This window comes from Mesoplodon bidens, assembly GCF_964165515.1.
Source record: "Mesoplodon bidens genome assembly, chromosome: 7".
NCBI lineage: Eukaryota > Metazoa > Chordata > Mammalia > Artiodactyla > Ziphiidae > Mesoplodon > Mesoplodon bidens.
Genome location: NC_138164.1, coordinates 29,439,171 through 29,466,509, shown reverse-complemented (window position 1 = coordinate 29,466,509; position 27,339 = coordinate 29,439,171). Strand labels below are relative to the sequence as shown.

The following is a 27,339-nucleotide window of genomic DNA, read 5'->3' as shown; positions in this document are numbered from 1 at the left end:
AGATGGGGGAGGGGTGTCCTCAACAAAACTCTCAAAATCATAAAATGACAGTTAAAAAAGATCATATATATATGCCACTAACAACAATAATGATGATGATACAGCTTCAATACTAGTCTTAATTTCTCTCATAAGGCTGTCTGATTTTGAAACCATTACTATATGAACCTTGCTCTTTCAAATAAATGAAATTTTTAAACTGATAGGATACAGAAAACTTAAAATTCACATTAAGAATATACATGCAATGCTGATTTATGCTTACTGACAATACTATTTAATGGTTAGGAAAAAAATAACTAGACAATCTTTCCAATTCTAAACTGTGCAGATAGAGTATGTGCACAGTATTTTGGCAGCTTTCACAGAAAACCACAGCTGAAAGCTGGAGCACTTCCAATATCCAGAAATGTATTTTATTAGCTGCATCAGAAAATCATTACCCCAGAAGTCAAGGCCAATAAATATTCTTTCTAATTGTGCAGAGATGAATATAATGAGCTGTACCATCAGCAGACTACATTGCCAAATATTAAGATTGTTTAAAATCTTTAAAATTCCACAAATTCCCGGTATGACAGACCTCTAAAATTCAAGAATTAAAATTTACAAAAATAAATACCACTCTGACACTCAAGGGACATCTTCACTTTAAGGCCTTTGTCACAAATCTGAATCTTTATTGTTCTGAAATAAATGTTATAAACATAACTCAAAACAAAAACTTCAATATTCAGTCTCGGAAGAGGTGTGGCTCAATGCCCATAACATGTAACAAGAAAACTTCCTTTAAAAAAAAGGAAAAAAAAGTACTATGAGAAGTCTTTCATATGAGTGAAAATGCACCCCTTTGGTTTTTTCTTTTTTTTCCTCGTCTCATTAGCTTGTACACACGTAAGGATCTAAAGGTTTGCATTTTCTTCACAATAGTTCTTGCTATGACGTTTGACGAACTTTCTGCCACTCGACAAATTCATCAAGAAGAACAGGCCCTAGAAATAAAAGGAGCAATTTTATTAGAGTTCAGGGAACACATCTCTCCAACTATAAAACAAACTCCCCACAAACTCTGTGGTGATGATAGGGAACTGATCCTTCCCTTCTCCAGGTGGTTTCCTTTCAGCCTCCCTATTCTACTTAATGAGTGCTTTCTTAGCCTTTTTTTTTTTTTGACATAAGGGACTTTCCACAATAGATATCTGTAGAAACCTTCTCAAGATTTATTTCATGAACTCTCCAATACTAAGTCAATATTAACCTCTCCCTTCTTCAAACTGCCCACAGCTTTCTGCCATTTAATTATTAAACAATCTGAAAAGTGTTTAATGTAGTATTTCTGTTACCTCACCAAGAAGTTTGTAAGTTTATTGAAGGTGTGGCCATATCAGAGACTTATATATTGTTCCAGTAATAGGACCTAGTATAAATCTGAACACAAAGCAAGTACCTAACAAATACCTGACTTAAGAACTATTGTAAAAAGATATTTTTATAATGCAGGGGGTTCAAATTCATTTACTTACAAAAGTCAGATAGGTAGTTTAAATAAGCTCACTGTTTATTTTTTGTAAATGTAGGAAACTCATTGCCCCAAAGAAATATGCTTGCCCTATTCTTCTTAAAGCACACAACCCTCTGGTGGTCTCACTTTTTCTCTTGCTTTTGATGGACCTATTTCTCTACTGTAAGAAAAACAGCAGACCAGCATAATAATATATGTCAACTGAAAAGCAACCTAGTTGTTGGCATACTGTGGACCAGCACACCAGAACACAAGTCCGACATAAGCCACTACTTGGTTCCAGCCTAATTCCTATAAAAGAACACAGGAACAGTTTTGTCAGATTTTCTAACTTTTCAAGCAAACCCAGAAGCTGTATTTTTATACAAAATGTCTCAGTTATAATGTTGACTCAAATGCACATGAAAATACACATTTGCAGGCCAGACATAGTCCTTGGGCTGCCAGTTTACTGCTGTAAGGTATTATTTCTAAAAATATTAAATTTTATAACATTTTGTAGGGGGAAGACACAATATATATAGAAAGAAATAAAGTTATCCCTTCTTCAGCATTTTGTTTCTTCAGTGTCACAAAAATAAGTCCATAATTTCAGTTTACATTTATAGGAATGTATCTTTTCTATGTAACCCTTCACAACATTAAAACAACATATGCAACCAAACTGGTGGTGGGAAATAAAAACTTAATTTATCGTGAGAATTCGTTTGGCTTATCTAAATAATTTATCATTGCTTCAAAGTTCTATTTTTATGGCATTCTGGATTTTCCACTGAAGGGGATGGATATATATTTTAATTTGAAGGATTATAAAATTACAAATATTTCAGTTCCTGTTTACTCAATAATTCCTGAGGGAAGTTACTTTGACATCATTTGCCATATTGTGAATGGCTATTATGATATTAATTTTAAAGCTTCTGCTATTGTACCTGAGGTTTTGCTTTCCTATTTTTAAAATCATGACTATACTTTTCTTTCATAGAAAAATGCCAGGAAAGGCAGGAATAAAGCAGAATTTTAGCTTCCAGCTGCAGATATCATATTCTAAATCTAGCTACCAAGTAACTGAAAATATTTCATTTACCAGCACAGATTTTATAATGTTGCTCAATCTAAGTTCTCTACCTTCTACACCTGCCTCCTCCACACTTCCCACACAATTAAATAAGAAATTGTTAGGAAGTTTAAATCCTTTATGGTAATGCTACACAAATCCACGTTCTCATTCAATAGTTTTAAGAATTTTACTTTCATAGGAAAACATTATATTATACTTACAAGCACCATCTTCATCATAGTTACTAAGATCGGCATGGACTGTTCTGCTGAATTCTAACACATTGTACCACTGATCTTTGTTCATAACGCGATACTTTGATTGCTGTAGAAATGATATAAATTTTGGATTACAGAACAAGCACTATTTATTGGGACTTGACTTCAATAAATACAGTTATAACCTTCTTTTTGTGATTTAGTCTTTCCTAAAACATTTATTCCTCTTTTAATTATTTGTGTTTCTAAGAGAATCCTCAGGGTCATTTAGATGTCAACTTCATCAAATTTATTTTTCCCTTTATTTTTCTTTCATTCTTTAATTTTTTTGGGGGGAGGGGCACGGCATGCGGGATCTTAGTTCCCCCACTAGGGATCCAACCCCTGCAGTGGAAGCATGGATCTTATCCGCTAGACTGCCAGGGAAGTCCCCTTCTTTCATTCTTGAGGAATAACATGAGTGTCAAGGGCACTAGTAGTAAGGGTAAAACTCAATAAAGTTTTACCAATGTATATGCTTGTGTAATCACCAATGAGATCAAGCTATACAATGTTTCCTAACACAGTAAATTCCCTCCTACTGCTTCTCATTAAATCATTTCTTTACGTAAGATTTACTGTTTAGCACATTTTGAAGTTGGCATCTTTGGAGGCAATGGAAAGGGTATAGACTTGGGTTCAAATCTCACTTCTGCTACTTGAGTGACCTTGGGAAAGTTATTCATTGGCTAAGTGGAGATAAAACATAATTCAAAATGGTGTTATAAAGATTTAAAAAGATAATGTATGTCAAACACCCTCCACATAACAAGCATTTGAAAATATTTACTTCTCTCAGCTCCTTTTAGAGGGGAATATTTTTACAGTTATACTTATCGTTGCCCCAAAACTACTAATATGAAGAAGATTGATAACATCCATCAACCAATCTACTTTATTAGGCTTAAAGATTTAAGTGTGCACAAACCCATTCACATAAGACCTTCTTATACCACTGTCTCTTATCACAAGTTTTAAATGAAACTAATCTGGGGAACTTGTTTTGATAAACAACCAGCTTTATGAGAAATTATTTTCAAAGCAAAAGCATCTGTATTCAAGAAACGGTGAGAAGTATACAAAAAAATAAAATGAAATGAAATAAATAAAATGAAATAAACAAAATAAAATAGAAAGCACAAAATCAGTTAGGAAACTAAAGAAAGCAATGAAAAAAAGGACAGTATCTTCTTCAAACCACCACATACAGAAGGTGCTATGATAAACCTTCTAAAAGAATACTTTCTTCATAAATTCAGCATACATTTCTCAGTAATCACTATATTTAAGTACACCCTCATATTTGTGGACATAAAGTTTATTCTAATTCTTTAGACTGAGCCTAAGTTTTAATACTAAAATTGGTTCTCTTATATTGATTTTTTCAGCCTAATACCCTGTATAGCAGAGAGAAACCTGATTTAGAAAGCTTGAGATTTGTGCACTAGCATAAATTCTCTCCTGCAGAAATCCCAAGAAACTAATTTTACATGAAGGATGTCTGCGCTAAAATATACTTCTTGAAGGTTTCTTTTTCATCTTTTTTTTTGGGGGGGTTGCAAGGCAGGGAATAAAAATGAACTTATGTACAGAATATGTTAATGAACATGAACTCATGTCTAAAAATGACAGTGGACACGTACACATTTTAACAAATTTTCAAACACTTAAGCAGAATTTTTAAAAAGCACAGTATTAAAAAATCTACTTGTTTTTCCTCAATTAAAGGTATATTTTCAATCTGCTTAAGTTTTAAAATATTATTTTAAAAATAAAAACACATACATACCTCCAGGTACTGGTAAAATACTGAAAACAGTGGCCATGTCCTCCCAAGGAGAAGAGCTAACATAGACTTTGCCGTATCAATATCAAGGCTTCTCTGATCTTTATCCTAAAATAAAGGTAAAAAAGTTTTCCTAAGTGTGGTTTCAAGATTAAAAAAATATTAAAATTGAAAACATGGAAATTCCACCTACCCTTGCAAAATCAAAGGCATATCTGTAGATATTCTTAAATGAAGAAATATCATTCAACTGTGAGCGCAAAAAGTCAAATTTGTTCTGTAACTTTTCTGTGCAGTCACACCTTAAATTAAAAAAATCAAACATATTACATAATTAAGAAAATTAAATAAAAGCATCTTTAGGGGTTAGAAGGAATACATTAAAGAAAAAGGTGAGCACATTTATGAAGTTAATTTAGGTTTAAATTTCTCTGATTCACAAATTTAGAATAACAAACTATTGCCTTGTATCTACCAATGCAATACAAAAAGGAAAAATGATAAAAGAAAAAGAAAATCTGGCAATCAATGAAAGTTCACTCCAATAACTTTTCTTTAAAAAAAAAAAACACAACTCCATCAAAAACTCGAATAAAATCACAAATATTTGATAAAAAGAGATGTACTAAAATGTGCTTTTACCACAAATAAAGATGACAGAACAAATAAAATTAATCAGGCCTCTGATACAAATTTCACTGGGAAGTTCTTAGGCACCAGCTTGGTGAAAGAGATTAGCCATGATTGCTTTTATAAGTTTAGTATATAACCCAGAGGAAATACATTAGTGATTCAGTCATAAACTCAGATTCCTACATTTTTAGTAAAAAAAAATCAAAGTAAATCAGTGATAGCACCTAACTTCACATAAGGCACATATACAAAAGAATGCAAACAAGTAATACATGTTATTTCTAAAGATAAGACATGAAGTATAAGAAGCTAAAGAGATGGAATGTTCAAAAATATTTTCTGGCTTTCTGACTCTCCCTGGGTTGATATATTCCCCTACTTAGGAAGAAGCAAGGCAGACAAAGCCTTTCACAATTGGCACAAATCTCCAGTCTCATCTCCTGCCAGGGCCCAATATCCTTAAAATATAACTGTGCTCTAGTTATAATTTCACTTCCCATTCCCAAATGTCATAGCTATGCTTTAGCACACATTATTTTATCTACTTGATATGTTGTTCCTTCTAACATTTTGACAAAATATTACTCATCAAAACCTAACTCACAGTTTGCACTCTCTGAGATCATCTGACTCCCTTCGATCAAATTAGTTGTGCCATCTACTGTGACCAACTGTATTCCACTCAAAACTGAATTTTAGTACTCATGATGTAGACACCTAGCATTCTCAGCTTTAACCAAGACTCACTATTCTAAATCAACATTGTGATGTGTAGTAACTTATTGTTTTATTAAGGTGTAAATATCTGAATAAATTTCTAGTGTTACTTAACTCTTGCATTCTTAGAATAAGCCAAACATGGTCATGTTACCTATTTTATACACTGCTAGATATCTTGCTATGTTAATAAGTGAGACTGCTTTGTAAATTTTATTCTGTCACACTCTCTTTTCTAGTTTTATAACAAGCTTATACCATAAGCTTCAAAAAAAAAAGAGAAATAGTACCCTTTCTTCTGTTTTCTGAAAAAGTTTACTGAACACTGGAATTAGGATTTGTCCAAACTCAGCAACTGAAAATCCACCTGGGCCTTTTCATTGAGGGAAGGAAAACCTTTTAATTACTAAATCAGCATTTTAAATGGCTATCAGACCATTCAGATTTTCTATGTCTTTTTGAATCAGTTTTGGTCATTTATACACTTTTCTGATCATTTATTTCATATATAATTTTATTTAAATATGCCAATTAAAATATTTATAATATTTTCTAATATGATTATATTTATATATTTTTGCCTTTTCTTTGCTTTTCTTAATCACCTTGCCATAATTTAATTCTCTCAATTGTATCTTTTACCTATTTTACTAAGGTCTGGACATCTTTTTATCTCTTCTGCTTTCTTTGGGTTAATCCTTTTTCTAACTTCTTAAATTAGATACCAGTTCATCTGGTTTCAGGCTTTTCTTCTCTTTTAATATAACATTTAACACTATAGACCTCCCTCTAGTACAATTTTAGCTTCAGCCACAGCTTTGTAAGTATTATTGGTTTCATTATTCACTTGTAAATGATGCCTTAACAGGAGTGGTTTCAGAGGAGTCACAGGGATAAAAGTTTTGCTAGAATAGGTTTAAAAGAAAGAACAGGAAGAGAGAAACTGGAGAAAATAAGCGTAGACCATTGCTTTCAAAGAGTCTGGTACTAAAATGGAGCAGAGGAAAGAGCTCTAAAGTGGGATAGTGAAGGAGGGCGGAAGGTTTGCTTTTTAATAAAATAGATAAAATAAATAATTTCTACTTTTAGGAAGATGAAGTAAATGTTCTCTTTCCCTATCTCTCCTGCTAATTCAACTAAAAGCCCTAGACATTATATATAAAACAAACATAAGAAGACTCTGAAAGAATCTGAGAAACAATACAGTTGTATGTTCCCTGGGTTTTCATTTTGCCTTGTCTATCCCAGACTTGGAGATGAAGGAGTCAGAAAAATGGAAATGCCAATGAGGGCAGACAAACAAACAAACAAAACAAACAAACAAAAAGCCTGCTCTCCCGCTAGTCAAAAGTAAGCAGCCTAACAAGACAGAAAACATTAGAAACATTCTTCTCCTATCAAACACCAACGAAAAAACTGGCTCAAACCCCAGCAATGCCAGTAAAGACTGAATGAGGACCTGAATGGTCTACCCTCACCAGAGTATAAGGAGTCTGCCCTCTCAAATTCTGCAGTGTCAGTAGTGTAAACCACATGGGGAACATGAACTTCCACTCCCACCAGTCAGTAAAAAGCAGCCAATCCTCCTCTGACCTGAGGTAGTGTCAGAGAAGGATTTATAAAGAGTCAGGGCTTTCACCATCACTGCAGGAACAAGGCCACCACCCTAGTAGTGTCAGTAGAAACTTTTTGGGGAACAAGAAAGTATCAGTGGAGGCCTAGTGGGACCTAAAACTCTCATGTCTGCTAACGGTAATGAGGACTTCCCTCCTCGGATGTCAACAGATGCAGAGTGAGGAACTTCGATTTCTATAGGCTGGAAGTAATAAGGTAGTGGCCCTCACTTTTCCTGCTGAAGTGGTATGAGAGGAAGCTAGCTAAAACAGAGGCTTAAATAAGATCCAGAGTTTCATAATGTAATACTCAAATCTTCCAGGTTTCAATAGAGAAGAAAAAATAATTGCTTGCCATAGCGAGAACCAAGATCTCAAAAAGAAAGGAAAAAGACAATCAATAGATGCAAACACTGAAATGATAGAGATGTTTAGAATTACTTGACACAGATTTTAAAGCAGCTATTATAAAAATGCTTCTATAAGCAATCATGGACAAATTAAAACAAATGAAAAGATAGATACTACCAGCAAAGAAATACAAAGTCTAAGGAAAGAAATATATAAAAAGAACCAAATGGAACTTTTTGAATTATAAAATACAGGGCAGACTTAAACCCTAATATATCAATAATTACATTAAATATAAGTAGTCTAAATATAACAATTATAAGACAGAGATTGACAGAGTAGGTAAAAAAAAAACAAAAAAACCTAACTCTATTTAGAAGAAACTGACTTCAAACATAATACAGGCAGATTGAAAGTAAAAGAATGGAAAAATATATATTGTAGAAACAATCAAAAGAAAAGAGGGGTGGCTACACTAATATCAGCTAATGTAGACTTCAGAGCAAAGAAATTAACAGAATAGAGAGGAACATTACATAATGACAAAAGGTCAATCCACCAAGACATAACAATCCTAAATGTATGCACCAGACAATGGAGCTGCAAAATATGAGACAAAAACTTACAGAACTGAAAGGGGAAATAAACAAATTCACAATTATAGTTACAGGTTTTCACACCTCTCTCTCAGCGATTGAGAGAACAACTACACAGAACATCAGCAGACGTATAGGACGTATAGAAGAATTCAACAGCACCATCAATCAACAGGATCTAATTGACATTAATAGAACATTCTATTCAATGGCAACAAAATATTTATTCTTTTCAATCCTGAGCCATAAACAAACCTTGACATAAACAAACCTTGACAGATATAAAATAATTGAAATCACACAGACTATGTCCTCTGATCACAATGAAACCCAACTAGAAATAACACTTAGAAACTAAACAGCCAACTCCTAAATAATCCATGGGTGAGAGCAAGTCTCAATGGAAACCAAAAAATATACTGAACTGAATGAAAATGAAAAAACATATCAAATTTTGTGAGACACAAAGCAGTGCTGACAGGGAAATTTATAGCACTAAATATAAACATCAGAAAAGAGAAAAAGTCTCAATCAATAATCTAAGCTCCTACGTTTGGAATCTTTTCTAGAGAAAAAAATCAATGAAACAAAGATGTGATTCTTTGGAAAAGATCAATAAAATTGACAAGTCTCTAGCAAGAATGACAAAGAAAAAAGAGAAGACAGAGATTACCAACATCAGGGATGAAACGAAGGATATCACTACAGACCTGCAGATATCAAAAGGATATAAATTTGACAACTTAAGATGAAATGGACCAATTCCTTAAAAACAAAAAAAATACAACACTCAAAATTTTAACTATTTGAGTATGTAACTATTAAATTATTAATAAATTGAATTCAAAAGTTAAAAACATCTATAAAAGACATCTACAGGCTCAGGTGGTTTCACTGGAGAATTCCACCAATCTCTGAAGACCACTTCTACAGTCTCCTTCAAAAAATAAAGTATAAGGAAAAACTTCCCAATTCATTTTATAAAGCCAGTATCACCTTAACAGCAAAACCAGAAAAAGACAGTATTTTAAAAAAATCATCACAAGAAAAAAAAAAATTTATAGCTATGTATACTGATGGATGTTAACTAGACTTATTGTGGTGATCATTTTGCAATGTATACAAATACTGAATCGTTATGTTGTACACCTGAAACTAATATAATGTTATATATGTCAATTGTACCTCAATAAATAAGAAAAAGAAAGAAAATAAAATTACAGACCAATATCCCTCATGAAGCCATAAAAAAATATTAGCAAGAAGAATTAAGAAGTATATAAAAATAATTATACACCATGATCAAGTGGGATTTATTCCAGGTATGCAAGATTGATTCAGTAATCAAAAATCAATGTAATCACATTCGTAGGCTAAAAAAAGAAAAATTACATGATTATATGATTTAACGCAGAAAAAATATTTAAAATATTTAATATCTATTCATGTTAAAACTCACAGAAAAACAGAAATAGAGGAGAACTCCCTTAACTTGGTAAAGAGCACCTACAAACAACCTACCAGAAAAAGTACTTAATGGTGAAAGACTGACATTTTTACCTCAACATGGGGAGCCAAAAAAGGATGTCTGCACTCACCACACTTATTCAACACAGTAGTAGAAGTTCTAGCCAATGCAATATTTCAAGGAAAGGAAATAAAGGGCATACAGACCAGAAAAAAAATAAAACTCTCCCTATTTCACGTCATAATCCTATGACATGACTGTCTGTGGAAAACACAAGGAATACACACAAAAGAATCTTAGAATAAGTGAGTTCAGCAAGGTCACAGGACATACAAAAATCAATTATATTTCCATATATTAATAATGAGCATGTGGATGCTAAAATTAAACATATACTACTACTTACAGTGGTCAAAATAAAGATGAAATATTTAGGTTTAATTCTTACAAAACATGTACAGGACGTATGTTTGACACAAGACTGATGAAAGAAACCGAACACTTAAATAAACGGAGACATATCTTCCACGAATTGGAAGAGTCAAAAAAGTAAAGATGTAATTCTTCTGAAATTCACATTCAGTTTAACAAGAACCTCAGTAAGATTTTTTTTGTAAATATAGAAGATTATTCTAAAATTTTTGGAAAAACAAAGAAACTGTAGTAACTAAAAATTTTGAAAAAAGATGAATCAGTCTACCTAACTTCAAGACTTAGTATGTAGCTAAAGTAATCCACACTGTGTGGTAGTGGAAGAAGATCAACAGAACAGAATAGAGAACCTAGAAACAGACCACACAAATATGCCCAAATGATTTTTGACAAAAGTGTGAAGCAATTCAATAGAAGGAAGAGCTTTTTCAACAAATGGTACTGGTGCAAGTGGACATCCACAGGTAAAGAAATAAACCAAAATCTAAGTCTCATACTTTTTAAAGAAATCAACTCCAAATGGATTACTGATTTAAAAGTAAAATGTAGAAATATAAACCTTCTAGAAAAAAAGTAAGAAAAAAATTCTTGGGATCTAGAGCAAGGCAAAGAATTCTTAGACTTGACACCAAAAACACATAAAAAGGAAAAACTGATAAACTGGACATCATCAAAATTTAAAACTTTTGCTCTGCAGAAGTCCTTGTAAGAGAATGAAAACACAAGCTACAGAGGGGGAGAAAATATTTGCAAACCACATATTCAATGAAGGAATTAAATCTAGAATATAGAGAAAACTCTCAAAACTTAACAGTAAAAAAAAAAAAATTTATCCACTATAGCTCTTAACCTCTCTCCTGTTTTCCTCAGATATTGTAGGTCACTGATTCCTATTTTATTTACATCTATCTCCTCTGAAGCTCACCTACTGAGTTTTAAATCCTTTATATATTTCACATTTAGAAATGTAATTATCTGAAATCTGATCATGAGACCATTCCTCTTTTTTCTTTTAAAACACATTAAATGTAGTTACTTTATACTGAGATTATAATTATTCAAAATACTAGGCTTAAAGTCTTATTTTAAAGTTTAAGATCTGTTTCCCAACTTGTTTAGTGATTTCTGATTGTTAATGATCACTGAAATTTTTTCTGCAGAAATTGAGGCTTCTGTTTAAAATGCTTTCCTGTACAGAAGAATTGCTTCCATGAAACACATGGGAGTACTGATTACCTGGGACAATTCCAAAATACGTTTCTGGATTGTGCCTAAATCTGACGAAGAGCCGTGCCGTGTGGCTTGTGGGTTCTCAGTTCCCCACCAGGGACTGAACCCGGGCCACAGCAGTGAAAGTCCGGAATCCTAACCACTAGGCCACTGGGGAACTACCCACAAAGAGCTTTTAATTAGGAATTCTCTCAACCAGAAGCCCTCTGCCTCCAACTGTATATGCAGAACCAAGCTCAAGCAATCAAGTCCCCATCTATTGGGTAGGTTTGGCATCAATGACTAAATGTAGGAGGTTTTGATCTGATTCTCGTTGCAATTTGTCTCCAGTTCCCAACACGCACAGATAAATGGCCAGATCCTAGGTGACTAAGAATAGGTAGGTATCCTCAGGGTAAATGCCAGCTCCGTAGATCCCTATGGAATCACCATCTCTTATAAATTCTGGCCTCTGATTATTTTCCTTAATTTACAGTCAAGTCCAGGTGTGTTTTTTTTAAAAGATGCTTTAATATTTTATCCAACATTTAACTGTTTAACATGGGAAATGGTTTATTTGCACATTTAGGATGCCATAACTGCCAGGAACAAAAATCAAAATTTGGGTAAGTTAATCATCTAATTTGTCTGGGGCCTAGTTCCTTGCATATGAATGAGTGCACAAAATGTTTCATGCAGAAACAAGAAAATTATAATCTTACCATTTATTAGAAATGTATTACTATTTCAATAAATGGCTTCATTAGTACAAAAATTCTTCATTATATGAAAAAGTTTTAATGAAAGTTGAAAATGCAGTTAACTTCTACCAGAAGAATACACAAAAGAAACAAATTCTCAGATTATATGCTACTATTAAGCTGTTTGAAAATTAGGAAATGAAGTCTTCAATATCTCCAGTTATCAACTGAAAATGTTCAGAAGGTACTAGTACTAAAGTAGCTAGCTACATGTACTCCCTTCCCCATCATGATCTATTTTAGGTAGGGACCTCATTTTCTGTAAATCTCTGTAGCTTCCTGAAGCAGTGCTTTTCACATTTTTTTAGTGATGTGACTCACATTTTCACACAAAATCTCATGCAGAATCTTAACAGACTTGCGATTCAGGAAGGCAAACAAGTTAAAGGATACCTCCCTACTTTCAAAAGTTATTTCTCTCACTACCACCAGAGTTTGAAAATCCTCCTCGTGGCATATTAACATGGGGCCTGGCATACAGAAGCATTCCAAAATTATTTGTTAAATAAAAGTATTACTTAACAAAATTATGTTAAATAATAAACCACAAAGTAGGTGATATATTAATTTAATTACAAGAAGTTTCAAAATTCCTACCTGGGGAAAGGTTAGTGGAAAACTGTAGTTCAAACAAAATTGTAAAGTGTGTAGGTAGTGACTGACAAGTCTCTCAAGGAGATAAGAATCCAAGAGATTACAATCCTTCCCAAATATTTTACATTCCATAGGTACATAAAGCAACAATATTACTTAGGATATGATCTCAACAAGCTTAAGACAGAGATAAAGAACGAAGTTTCAAGTCAAATAGAGACCAGTTAAAATTCCAATTTCTCCACTTTCCAGTCATGTGGCTTTAGGCAAGTTACGTAACCTTTACCAATCTGTTTCCCATTTTAAAACCACAAAAACAGTAAGACACAACCGTAAGATTAAATGAGAATCAGGTATTAAATGCGCAGCACAGTTCTCAGCTTGATAGGCTCCTTTTGAGGCAAATGGCTGAAAAATCATCTTCACATTGGTGGCTCTCTCCAAACTATTTCTTATCATTATAATCGCTTATCTACATCTTTCAGTTGAGAAATAATTTAATAGAACTGACAATGTTTTCTTCTTGGAGAAGAGTGAAAAAAATAAGAGCATGAACTTCCGTATCTATTACCAACATCATAAAGACCGTGACCAGACCCAGCAAAACCAGTAATCATGCCCAAGCAGTTAAACACAATTCTTATATTTAATCTAGCCCCAAAATAGACTCACAAGAGTTAATAATGTTGATACCTCTTAACTTGGCAAGTTTAGAAAGACTATTTCCCCTGAACTAAAAAGAAAAGCACACAACTAGTGTAGCATGGAAAGTAAGAATAGCACTTTTTAAAATAACAATCAAATAAAACCACACAGATTTTAGGGAACACTGGCACAATATGACAGCAATCTCCAAGGCCACTGCTGTTAGAATCAGTGAAATGGGTTTAAATTTCAACATAAAGGCTTGGGATTTAATTTCATGAGTATTGTTAAACATCTGATTAACGAGAGGCTTCTGTATTTCTGCTTCATTTAAGACCTTTAACATAAGAAAAAATTTTCATTTATATATTAGATCTAAGTGAGGTTATCTTCCTTAATCATTAAGTCAATAAGAATGCCATGACACACTGATGTATAACAGGAAGAATTTTATTCACCAAGTTATGGATTTAGAACTTTCTCTGACAAGACTGGGCGCATTAAGAGTGGTATGGCCATAGACTAGAACTTTCTCTGAATCAGGTGCATCAATCCGAACAATACAATTAATCCATCTCTGGGGGGTATTTGGAAATGTGGAGCGGGGGCATTTTGAAATTGTTTTGATGACTCTGGGGGAGAGCAATGGGGAAGAATGCCAATGGCAATTAGTACTTGGGCCCAAAATGCTAAGTGAATGATAGTCATATACCACAGACACCACAGCATCCAATCTATTCAACTCTTCCACTCCCACCAAAAAAATTGTATAAATGTTCCCCATTCCTCTCTCCTAAAGAAAGTGAAGCCAGTTAAGCCTATAATCTTCAAAGTACAGGGCTCAATATGATGGAGACCAGAAGGTGTACAACCTGTAGTCTACTGGCAGACAGCTTAGTTACTACCATTCTCATCAGATGCTATCCTTTTGGCTCTTTTTTTCATTATCATAATCAAGTATACTCTTGTCAAAGATACATGCCCACAATTTTCTCTAACAGCATGGTAGATGCTCCAACAACAAACTTTCAGCTAGTAGATATGAGAAAAGTTATCCGCTCCAGTAAGGTATGCCAGAATAAAATTTTCAAGTATCCTTGGAATCTTGCCTCTACAGATGTGCATCTTAATGGGGATAAGGTCCACAGTTTTCCTAAGGTTCTCAAGAGTCTATGACCTAAAAAAAAAAAAAAAAAAAAAAAAAACCTCCTCTATTGAAAACTATCCCCCAAATCTTTGATGATTCCTACGTTCAAAAATCTCTGATGGCTTCCCAAGCTAAAACATATGGTTTGAACTCTCTCAACATATTAGTCAAAGCCCTGCATAATGTAGCCATTATCCCAACTATCTGGAGTTTAAAACTACTCTGTCAATTTTCTTTATGTACCTTTTGATTCTAGCAAACTAGACATATGTTTTCTTTTCTCAAGGCTCTGCTCACAATTTCTTCTTGAAACAACATTTTCCTATACCCTCAACCATCAAAATCCTAATCATTCTTCAAGGTCCAGTTCAAATGCCACACCTACAGTAAAGACTTTCCCATCTACTCAGCTGGAATTAACCTCTTTAGCAGCTGTGCTTTCATAGTATTTGGTACTTTTACTCTAGTACTTGTCCCATCCCACCGGGATTAATGGTTACAGTATGCCTATGGTTACAGTATGGTTGCAGTAATGCCTTTCCCGCCCTACTGAAATGTAACTAAGGGGCAGAGCTGTGTCCCATGCCTTACTGTGATCATCAGTAAGCAGCACAGTACTTTAGATAAAATAGGTGTTTAAATATCTCCTAAATTAAATCTGACTTGAAGGGAAATTTGACTATTATTAAACAATGATGAAAATGAAATAGAGCAAAGTATCTGGAAAGGATATGGCAATTACATCCCCGAAACTTAAAAAAATGGCCATTCTCATCCAATTATATACAAATTCATACCCATAAATTCTTTCACACTAAAGAGAAGGACAATTCAGTTGTGGAAAGTCTGTATGAATAACAGCTTTAAAATAAATAAATGTTAAAGAAAAGTATTCTGAAAACTGTTAAGCATTATACAATTACAGATTATAATTAACCATGATTATGACAGTCCCCTATTCTTGACCATAATATACATTTTAACTACTAGACTGTTTCTATTCTTTAGCAGAGCTCTACTTAAAGTTTTCTACGTGTTAACATTCATTAATTTGAAACAATTGATAACTACATTAAGATGATTTAGGAACCATCAAATAACTATGTCCACATTAAATTAAATCCTAAAAATATGAAAAATCTATAAAAGGAATCAAATCTGTGAAATTTTACATTTTATAATGATTATATAAAACCAAGTATACTAGACGACTATACATTTTTTAAAAAACAAGTTTTATAGATTCTTTTGTCTCTATTGGTTTACATTTTAAACTACTTTATTCCTAGCAAGTTCTTTACAAGAAGATTCAGGGAGTAATAAGACTTAGCCAATTAAGAGAAGATACTCTGTACTTCAACAAAGCAATCTAGATCATTGGGGGTAAAAAAAAATAACTATTTTCCCAGTCAAGAGTGCTTGCCTAATTTTAGTAGCTTTAAAGATCTACACTATAGAGTTCTAAGCAGATGGGCAGGGGATAATAAATGAATGAAACAGAAACCTCTGGGTCAATTTTAAGTCCTAAATATTGCTTTTATTTTGTAAAGCCTGTGAACTTCCTATTGGAAAGATACGCTAATAAACAACATGTTCATGGGTTCATCAATTTCCCTAGCATATACCCAAGGCCATATGCTAATTATTCAAAAGTAAATACTAGAAACACTTTGTGTTTACATATTTCTGTTATACAGAGGCTCTTTATATTATATCAAGTAATTCAAAAACATAAATAATTAGAAACTTTTGGTTTAAAAATATACAAACAGTTGTTAGCTGAGATATTTTAAAAAGCAATAGACAAAAAAGCAGTAGGAATAGTACATAAAGCAGTTGTAATGCCAAATAAAATATCTTACAATTGACAAGCCATGCAACAACTGATATAAATTTTAATAAAACAGACTGAGCTACATGAAATTAGTTTATATTCTTTGCATAATCTTGTATATTTTGTCTTTCTCTATAAAGCTAATTAAATGGTGAGAAATAGCTCAAAGAATTTCAGAATCAACATTTTAATTTGGCATGTTATGACACCTAGATGAATGGCAGTCTTGGTTATAAATACTATGATTTTAAAAGTTAATAATGGCCTTCTATTTTATAAAGAATGTAACAAAGGAATATACATAAAGGGATGATGCAATAGGAAGTACAGTATGGTAGACTGGTATTCAGGAAATTTAAATTCTACGTCCTAGCTCTGCCACTAAGAACTATGTAAACTCTGGCAAAAATTTTCTTCACCTCTCCGAGTCTCAGACTCCTCATCTCACTTATAAGTAATAAAAGTGAGAGGGTTGATTTTACGTTCTATTCTAGGAACTATGATTTGCTTCATATGAGCAAAGATTTTTACATTAAACAAATATATATACATATACATATGTGTGTGTATGTGTATACATACACACACATATATATATATATACACACAGACACACACATACACACACACACAAAATGTCTAAATGTTAATGCTGGTTCAAAAGGAGAATTACAAAACATTAGACACTGAAAATTCAAATATAAATATTTAAGTTTCATATGAACAAATACACTTAAAAAAATAACCAAGTATTTTGCAATTTAAGGATAAGCAAACAAGGAGTAAAGAACAGTTAAGTGTGTTAATAAAAGCATAATCACAACAGGAAATCACATGGCTAATTAACCTCCAGTTTGGGGCTCAAAAATATTATAAATTTATGCTTGCTCTAACTATTTTAGAATGTTGATTATTAATAACTTCCTGCATGAACATCAGGAACATGACATAATATAAAATTAATACACAATTACTAACTGACTCTGAAACTAAGCACACTTTACTCTGCAAAGCCAAAATCAAATTATTTTTATAAAGAAGCAATTTTATAACTTATAAAAGTGTCCCAAGGCAGCATCCTAAACTGAAAGTATACAACTATAAAATGACTAACGGTTGCACAGGAGCCAAACAATATTTCTACTTTTGTATTCATGAGATTCATCTGGCAAAAAAGAAATAATAAAAGTGTCATGTAACTCTCTTCAAATTTTTTTTAAAATTTTTTTGCATTGAAGTAGAGTTGATTTACAGTGTTGTGCCAATCTCTGCTGTACAGCAAAGTGACTCAGTTATACACATACAGACATTCTTTTATTTCAAATTTCTTTTTTAAGTCAAGTATAAAACTGAAGAGAGAGGAGGCCCCAGAGCTTAGGACTGCCCAAGAACAAACTCCTCGTGTAGTAGAATTCTACATTCTGAGAAGGAAATCCCTTATCACTCAAACATACCGTGAGTAAATAACTTTGATCATGAATCTCTAATTCACCCATCAAGAGAGTCAATGAGTTTTAATAGAACTGTTCTTAGGTTCTTTCTTAGGTAATATGAAAACTGGAGTAACAGTTCATTTTGCCAAAGACCATAATATAAATTTTGTCAATCCTAAACTGATTGTTCTAGATCAAACCAATTTGATTAATTTAAGGTGAAACCTTACTCCCAAAAAACTACGAAGCACAAAATATCAATTAAGATCTTCAAATAGGCCATCAAATTTGTTTTTTAAAAAAATTTCTTACTGTAATGAAGTCATCCCCTTTAACCATTCTTCCTTGGTAAAAAATCCCATGCTTTCAGCCTCCAATTTCCACGCTAAAACTAACATAATAATCTGGAAAGAACAGAACATAAAGGATAGGGGAAAAGTCAGCATAGAGATAATCATGTCTATATTTATCATGGAGAGCATTTTTATACAACTATTTCCATCCTTTAACTATTAAAGAGTACAATCTCTGGAATTATTAACTGTAAAAAAATTTAGATGGGCCAATTTCTTAAAAGCAAAAAGTTCTAACAATTTCTGAAAGTAGAATCTCTCTTACTCTATTACAAATGACATTTGTATCAAGAAAGAGAACATGTGCCCAATTTAAATACATTTAAAAAAACCTAAATGAAAATCTACAATATTCATGAAGAAACAAAATCTTGTGATAAGATTAAAGTGTTCCAATTTTTAGAAATTTATGAATATGCTATACCCCACTTGTATTCCGTTTTACTTAGAAATAAAACATACATTTTCAGGCTCAACACCAATGTCTTCACAAAATTTTTCCATTCCTTCTGGCCCTACAACTTCATCAGGACCTTCAAAGACAAAAATAATTTATGTATTTTATTGTTATAATTTAATATCAACATAATACATAAGTCACTGTGTTAAAGGCATCTATGAATACACCATAACATTTTTTGTGAATAACTGAACTTGAATTTTGACATACCTTTGATAAAGTATAAATACTTGTCACCAGATTAAAAATTTTTTAATTTTGAAATACTCTTTGAACACCACATTATAAAATATAATTAAGAAAACAGAAAACAAAGCAACGTTAATATCAATCGCTAGCTTGTACAATAACTTGAACTTATCCATTAAAAATACATTTACTGAGAACCTCCTCTGAAGAAAATTTTTCACAGTGCATTAATAAAGAAGCACAAGAAGGTTTGAGCTTCTTATTCTACTAGACTGTGCCAGTACCAACCCACAATTCAAGACAGTAAACAGAGGAGAGTATCTGTTTCTTACGAAAACAGAAGGTCATTCATTAACCTTCTGAAATATACCCAAATAAAATTTACTAGTTTTAAGATATATTATGAAAATAACGATGTAAGGAAATTACAACATTCAGATTCCAGAATGAGATATTTTCCTTATTTACTTGGTCCTAAAATAGACCGTAAAGCATAAGCATTATGTCATCTTAATGTAGAAATAAATGCTTAATCCCTCAATTAGCTATGTCTATCATTAGTCCAAAAATTAAGGACATTTTTCTTATATTTTTCTCCTTAGTAACAGTAAATATAAGTCAGTACACCAATTCTCATATTTTTTATGTTATCAGATTCCCATATAGTAATTACATCATTGCTAGGTCTCTTTTTCGACTTGATAAAACAAATTTGTGACAACATGAATGGACCTTGAGGGCATTTTGCTAAGTGAAACAAGTCAGACAGAGAAAGGCAAACACCATATGAGCTCACTTGTATAAGCAATCTACCAACCCCCTTCCTCCCCCCAAACTCAGATACAGAGAACAGACTGGTGGTTGCCAGAGGCAGGGGTGGGCAAAATGGGTGAAGGTGGTCAAAAGGTACAAACTTCCAAACTTAGTAAGTCCTGGGGATGTAACAGGATGACTATAGTTAATAATACTGTTTTGTGTATTTGAAAGTAGCTAAGAGAGTGTATCATAAAAGCTCTCATTACAAGAAAACAAAATTTGTGACTATGTGTAGTGACAGGTGGTGATCATTTTGCGATATATACATATATCATTATGTTGTACACCTGAAACTAATATAATGAGGAAGGTAAAACAAATTTTAAAATATAAAATATGATAGAAATGTTTACGACACCTGGTTTTTGAAAGAAAATACAGTCTTCAAATATTATTGTTAAAGTAGCTAAGAGAAACTTGTTTTCCTTTCTTAAGGACTAAAAATACTCCAGCTTTGTAAGTCATAGACTAGACGAAGGCTGCTCAGGTGGCATTTTATATCAGCACCATTAGTTCACAAGCACAACATGAAGCCAATGTCCTATGGTTTTTCTTCATAGAAGAATGTAACGATCCAATATGTGACCAGTTAAACTCTTACTATCTCAGAAAAGGTCCAGGCTGCTAAGATGACGTTCACAACATGGTCTGAAACCAAAACCTTTTAAAAATTTTTCTGGTTTAAATAAGCATTGCATTTATTTATGCAGTGAGGTGTTAAAAGGTGAAGGGGTGGTAATTACAGGAAACTTTCACTTCCTAATATATATTTGGAGGGTTTTATGAGAATGTGTTAATTATGTAATTTTAAAAGCACACATGTACAATTAAGGTGTTAAAATACTGAATATGAATTCTTATATGTGGTTTGGATGAAAGTAAAAATCAGATTAAAAATTTAATGGAAGAAAAGTTTTTTTCTTAAGGCATGATGGAAATATATTCTAAACTTTTCTAATGCAACAAGAAAGCAGACTTGCCCTCAAAGCTGCCATCATTAGTAGTTAGAAGAGAAAGTCATGTCAAGAAATATCAGTTACTGTCATAAAATATAGCCTCCCTAGAAAATGGGAGATTAGTGATTAAAATTTGATAAGAATCAAGTTAAATTATGTTATATGGATCTATATGTAAGACCCTTCTGTAAATGACAAGTGACTTTCACAAAGCAATGCAAAAATGATAGCAACAATCTAAATCTAAAACAAGGTCTATACTAATGTTCTTTCCCCCAGATTGCATAACATCAATTATACTTCTTGAAACAAACTCTTCAATAAAACTACTCCCAGGGTAAAATCTCTGGAGTGGAATTTAACTGACTCTTTCAGGAACAAAATAGGCTTCCACTCAATTTAAGAATCTATGAAAATGATTTAGTTCACTCTACCAGCTGGTTACTTACTAGCATTATGCAATTCTATCCCACCTTTTTTCTGATTCTTTATAAGACCTTAAAAGTGCCTTTTCACATTTTATGCTTTTGTTCAGTAAAAGGCCCAATGTATTACTGAATCCTTGCTGATGTAAATAGCAGTCAAGATGAGAGGTGTTATGAAAGGGCAAAACTATCAGGCTTATCACACATGACCTATAATATATAAACAAGATTTGTGGTAAAACATTTTTAAAACTTAAAAAAAAATCAATTTTCTGATGTTTTAATAACGATAAAGAAATGTTCTCAGGTATACCTGCAGGGTCTAAAACAATGCCAGCCATAGCAGATGCTCGGGGGGGGGAAAAAAAATCTGCTCAATGAAATGACACAGTACCTTCAACATAAACTACCTAGGAACTATACTGTTAATTTTGGAACAGTATTGTGAAAATATACAACCAGTAAATCTGATGCTGCAATACTATTACTCTTTAAATAATAACTGACACTTACTGGGTTCTGACTATATTTAACCAGGTACAGTGCTAAGTACTTTCTTAACATGTACTATCTCAGTGGCACAATTACTGTCTCCATTTTAAACAGGGACATCCCAGTTACTGTTTATTTGGCAAATAACTGGCACCTCCTTATCAATTAGGTCTCTGACCAAAGTAATCTCTAGAGAGGCCTTCCCTATTCACCTTATTTGAAAGTCCATCCCAACTTTCTACTTTCTATCCCTGCATCATACCATATTTATTACTTTTATAATCCTCCACAATCTGTAATTATCTTACCTACTTAACTTATTTACTGTCTGTCTTCCCTGCTAGAAGGCAAGTCCCCCCAAGGGCAGGGATCTTGTCTGATTTGTTTACCACTATATTCCCAGCACTTAGCACAGTGCCTGACCTACAAGTGCTCAATAAATATGCATCATTCAGTGAAGGACAGAAGATAAGTTAACCTAAAGTACACTTACTAATATTTTCTTTGTAAAAGACAAACTAGCTGCCATGTACATATTTTAAAATAAGACAGTAGTAGTTAAAGCATAGGCTCTATGGTCAGAATGACCTGAGTTTGAATCCAGGTTCTTGTCACTGTATGATCTTGGACAAATCACTTAATCTAAGCCTCAGTTTTCTCATCTAGAAAATAAGGATAACACCACCTACTTAACAGAATGGTCATAGGAAAAAATTATATAATTAGCACAATTTCTGTAACAAAGATAGCAATTATTTTGCTGGCCATTAAAAAATGCTTGTATATTGGGCTTCCCTGGTGGCGCAGTGGTTGAGAGTCCGCCTGCCGATGCAGGGGACACGGGTTCGTGCCCCTATCCCGGAAGATCCCACATGCCGCGCAGCGGCTGGGCCCGCGAGCCATGGCCGCGGAGCCTGTGTGTCCGGAGCCTGTGCTCCGCAACGGGAGAGGCCACAGCAGTGAGAGGCCCGCGTACAGCAAAAAAAAAAAAAAAAAAATGCTTGTATAGGAAATAAATGTTTAAATCAAATCTTATGCTACCCAGGAAAGTCCCTAAGAGAAGTAAAACAAGCAAGCATGAAAGAAAAAAAAAATTGACTAATTTTATGGTATCTAGTACCCTTTATAGGCAAAATAAGATGACCGACCTTTTGATACTGTATCATTATCATACATACCAGTAAAACTGGCATTTTGAATACTGGGTCAACATTTTAAATGGAGGTCAAAAGAAAATGAATTCCCTCTATTTAATTTGGGTTAGTGGTTGTCTTGGGATGCCAGTAATAGCAGTTTTTCTGGTCTAGAAAGAATCTGTTCTGTTACTAAACAATTTTTAAATTATACTTTTGGGATCGCTCAGTGGATCCCAACAGTGAAGTTACTGTCCTCCAAAATAGTCTTATTTTCCATACAGTTAGCCTAAACCTTAACCTTAAGTTCAAAGTACTCTTGAGACCTTAACTTGATTAGCAATAAATACAAGACAATGACTGCATATACACTTTTATTCTAAACAAACACTCTGAGAATGACAGTGATAAAAGGGAAAAAACAAAACAAAACAAAAAACCCAACCAGGGAGGCAGGTAAAAGAAAGGAAACAAAGGGGAGGAAGGAAAAACAAACTTTAAAATCAATAATTCCAAAAGAACTAAATCATTCTAAGGGAAAAAAATTTCTTTTCATATATGTTTATGAAGAAGTTAATAATAAATGGAAAACAAGTGTTCTTTTTCATATATTTGCTTAACTCTTTGGCCTCATCCCAGGCTTTGACTTTTACCTCTGAACTACAGTTTCACCCTAGGCCTAGAGTTCTTCATTCACCACTTACAGGATTTACTGTAGTTTAAATTAGCTTCTTCAAGAAGCTTTCCCTGAAACTTCCAAGGCTGGATTATACATTTCTCCTATGAACTCTCACAGTGCATCTTCCTAATATAGCATATAGTACACTGTACTAATATCAGTCTGTTTATTATTGCATCTCCAGTAGAAATGAATGGCTAAATAAATAACAATTATATTAAAGGATAAATCTGTCATGTAATGAGATACCTGAGTTTTAAATCTTTTACTATGTCTCCCAAGAGTTTCAGAAAATGTCAGTTTATGGTTCAGAAAAATTTCAAAAGAAAAACAAATATAAAGTATAAAATGTTTTATTACATACTTTGTGTTTTCCAGAATACCAACTCTACTGTAGCCAATGGATGTAAACCAATAAGTGAATCTGTTTACAAATTTTACTAACAGTAAATGAGTTTCACCCCTCCCATTAAACATATACTGAATTATATATTTAAAGAAATATCAGCCTGAAAGGGCACCAAATTCTTAGCCTAAACATAATCCTCTGTCTTGACCCTGATCTCAGCACAAAGGACTAACACATAGCAGGCCTGCAATAAATAATTTGTTAAATGAATAAACCAAAAAGAACGTTTTAAAGCATGTGACTGTTATCTTCTTATATTAATTTCATTACCTGCATACTCATAAAACCAAGCCAGGCACTTCTTGCTTGAAAAATGTTCCTCTCCACTTATTAGTCTAGCAGGGGGTTGGGATCTGCAATAGCTTAGAAAACACACAAATGCCTAAGAATTTTAACAAGTCTCAACTTTTAGTGAAAAGCTAAGTTCAATATGAACTTCTTCAATTCAAACCAATATTTTTTTTTACAGTTGGTGTTATAGGGAAAAATTGGAATTGTTAAATATTTGCAATTTGAAACAGTAATCTATATATAAAAATTTCTGTCTAACAAAACCCAAATGCTACTTTGCTCACTATCAAATTCCAAAAATATCACTAAAATCATTTCCCGCAGATTTCAAAAGACCACAGAGAAGTTCAACCTAATGGTCTCAATCCAGGACTGGTAGTTGGGTATAAATCTTTACAGTGATTCTTCTGCTGATTTGTATGGAAATTATATATGTGTATAATTTGAAAACAAATCTTACAAAGTATATTTTGATACTCAGTGAATCAATATTTCAGAATAATATTATATATTAAGAGTTGTTTATTTATCATCTATCAAGCTTAAATCAATATTTTAAACACAAAAGATAATATAGGACTTAAGGCTATAATTAGATTCCACAGATTAAAAAGAAAAAAAAAAACCTAACAGATAATACCAGTTCAAATAATTGGGCCAAAGCCTTCAGGATTTAATGAACAGAGAACCTTTTCTCAAGGTTCCACACTACGACAATGACTTAGGAATGCTATAACTTCTGCAACTGAATAATGTAATATAAAATAAGGGTGCCATATTTAAAATTTTAAGTTGATAGAGCAAAGTATCACCTGAGTTCTAATAATACTGACTGCTCAGCAGTTTTAATGTGCTTAATTTAAATAATTTTGATACATTATACAATTAAGATTCCTACAAGTTAATGTAACAAAAAACTAATTTGCATGTTTCAAAAAAATATGAGCTAATGGAGTAACTATGTCAAATTCTAGTATGAGTTATCAAGAGGTATATGAAAACAGCAGTATCTTTTACAGTAAGAGTCCAAGAAATACCCTTGGGCTCTTTTGCCAAACACAGTAATGAGGAAAAAAATTCAACCAATTACAAAAAGGATAATGCAGACTAAAGAAGAAACCTACCTCACATTTTAAGCAGACCTCTCTTTAAGGACAGTTCTATCATTATCTCTTCTTCATAATGCTGGCTACTTTAAATGATGAAGTTGTTACATTAAGTGCCAACCACTAATACAGTCAAGACACCCGAAAAGGGAATTTTAAAAACTCACTTCTCAGACCAAAATTGCAATGATTTTTTGCAGCATACAACGTTGCTGTAATGCCTTAATGACACGCTACAAGGGGATCAAAGAGCTATACAACTACAGCTCTGCCTTTTCTTTTTCTCCAAGAGGATACAGAGTACAATAGCTCTCAAATTATTAATATTTATATTGAGAGCTAACAGCATCCTGATGGCTGAAAAACAAAACGCACGCAGGGCCTTTCCAACTCCGCACATAGGGACTTGGCTCAGGTGGAGGCGCTATACTTCCAGAAAATGGGGCTCCTAGTGGGATGGTCCGGGTTAGGTCACTCCAAATATTAAATTTGGAGGCCAATTACAGCATAAGGAGCTTTTTTTCTACCATTCCCATGGCAGTTGTCAGGTCAAAATTCCTCGTGCTCTGTTCCTTTCTTCACACTCTACAAAGAAATTCTAGATGTGACCCTTGCACGGATCTGTACTCACTTCTAGGTCTGGAAGGAAGGCGGGGGAAGGGATTAAGGGAGTAGGGGGTAACGGGAAAGAGGGCAATTTGCGTACGCATTCCTGTTTCCCCACCCTCCCTGGCACGTAGGCTCAACGTGAGGCGACTCTCCGAGTCCCTTCGCTGGCGCCAGAGCACACAAACCGAACATGAGGTGGAGCCGAGCGCAGACTCGCGCGGTTCCGCGCCTCCCACCTAGGTTTATCAGAGGCGGTTCACCTCTCCCCAGCCCGAGCCCCGGAGACCCGGCCCTCCTCCTTCTTCTCTAGCCCTGCGGCAGAGGAGGCAAGACTGAAGGGTAGGGGAAGGTGGTACCTGGAGATTTTACACTTTTTGAGGCCTCCGTCTTCCGCTACTGCCGCTGCCACCCCAGGAGATTTTCTCTTCTTCTTCACCGGCATCTTCCGCCCTCCCCGGCAGGGCGGGCAGGGGAGCCGGGGAAGGGGCTTGCTGTCAGCTGAAGACTCCTCAGTGCTGGCACCCGGTTCCCAGAGACAGCAGCAAGCGAAGGAGCAGAGTCGCCAGCCCTCCCCAGAGCGGCCCAGCCCGGCCGCTGCCCGCTCCCAGGTCCCCTCCTCGTCCTTCTCTGCTCGAGGCAGCGGGTACTTCTAGCCGGCAGGCACTGCGGCTCGATCACACTGGGAAGAGAGAACGCGGACAGCGCGGCAGCTGCACCAGTAACACACTCCGAGAGCAAGAGGCTCACTCTGACCCGGACGTGAATCTCCCAGGGCCGGAAGTGACGCAAGCGCAGAGAAGGACGCCGGGAGGGGCGTGGCTCTGGTGGGTTCCCGCGACCTTCCGCCCGGCTGGGTTACACTGTGTGGACTCGGCGATTGGGGAAATTGGGATGTACTGATCGTTTGATTGCCTTAGGTTGTCCAGTCTATCCAGACCTTTCTCACGAAGCTTACACCCTGCCCTAATACTGAATGTCACCCCCCAAAAAGGCCTTATGAAACCACTAATACTCTGCAGTTGGCGTTAAAAATAACCTGGTAAAGTAAACCAGGTTTCACTTCTGATCTCTTCCGTGCGGTAACCTAAGGTTGTTTCCCACCCCTTAAATGCATGTTTCTTTATGGGCCATCGATCAGCCTCCCACTTACCCATCCCCACTTCTCCGTCATCCCTGACCTCTGCTTATCACTTTTTCTCTTATTAAAACTTAGCTCCACCATTTCTGTTTCACAGAGCTCACCTTTCAGAGACAGTAGGTGATCGCTGACCTAGTAAAGAGGAATTTGAAGGACAATTCTAAGGGATTATGCAGTTCTCTGTACTTAGCATCAAAAGAACGTTGTTCTAGAATTCTGTAATCC

General features: G+C 34.2%; 1 protein-coding gene across 2 annotated transcripts; it reads right to left on the bottom strand.

Moving 5' to 3' along the window:
- Nucleotides 1–645: 645 nt before the first annotated feature.
- On the bottom strand, nt 646–26,742 carry DCUN1D5 (defective in cullin neddylation 1 domain containing 5). Of its 2 annotated transcripts, XM_081241451.1 has the most exons (8): nt 26,333–26,742; nt 24,241–24,332; nt 18,874–18,944; nt 18,371–18,462; nt 4,819–4,927; nt 4,629–4,733; nt 2,804–2,906; nt 646–992 (listed from the first exon to the last, which is right to left on the bottom strand). In XM_081241451.1, exons 1-8 carry the CDS (start codon nt 26,416–26,418, stop codon nt 937–939), a joined length of 714 nt encoding a protein of 237 aa, XP_081097577.1. In that variant the 5' UTR covers nt 26,419–26,742; the 3' UTR covers nt 646–936. The 2 variants fall into 2 exon arrangements, with proteins under 2 accessions (XP_081097577.1, XP_081097578.1); XM_081241452.1 differs by lacking the exon at nt 24,241–24,332 and having other exon boundaries at nt 26,333–26,417.
- Nucleotides 26,743–27,339: the final 597 nt, after the last annotated feature.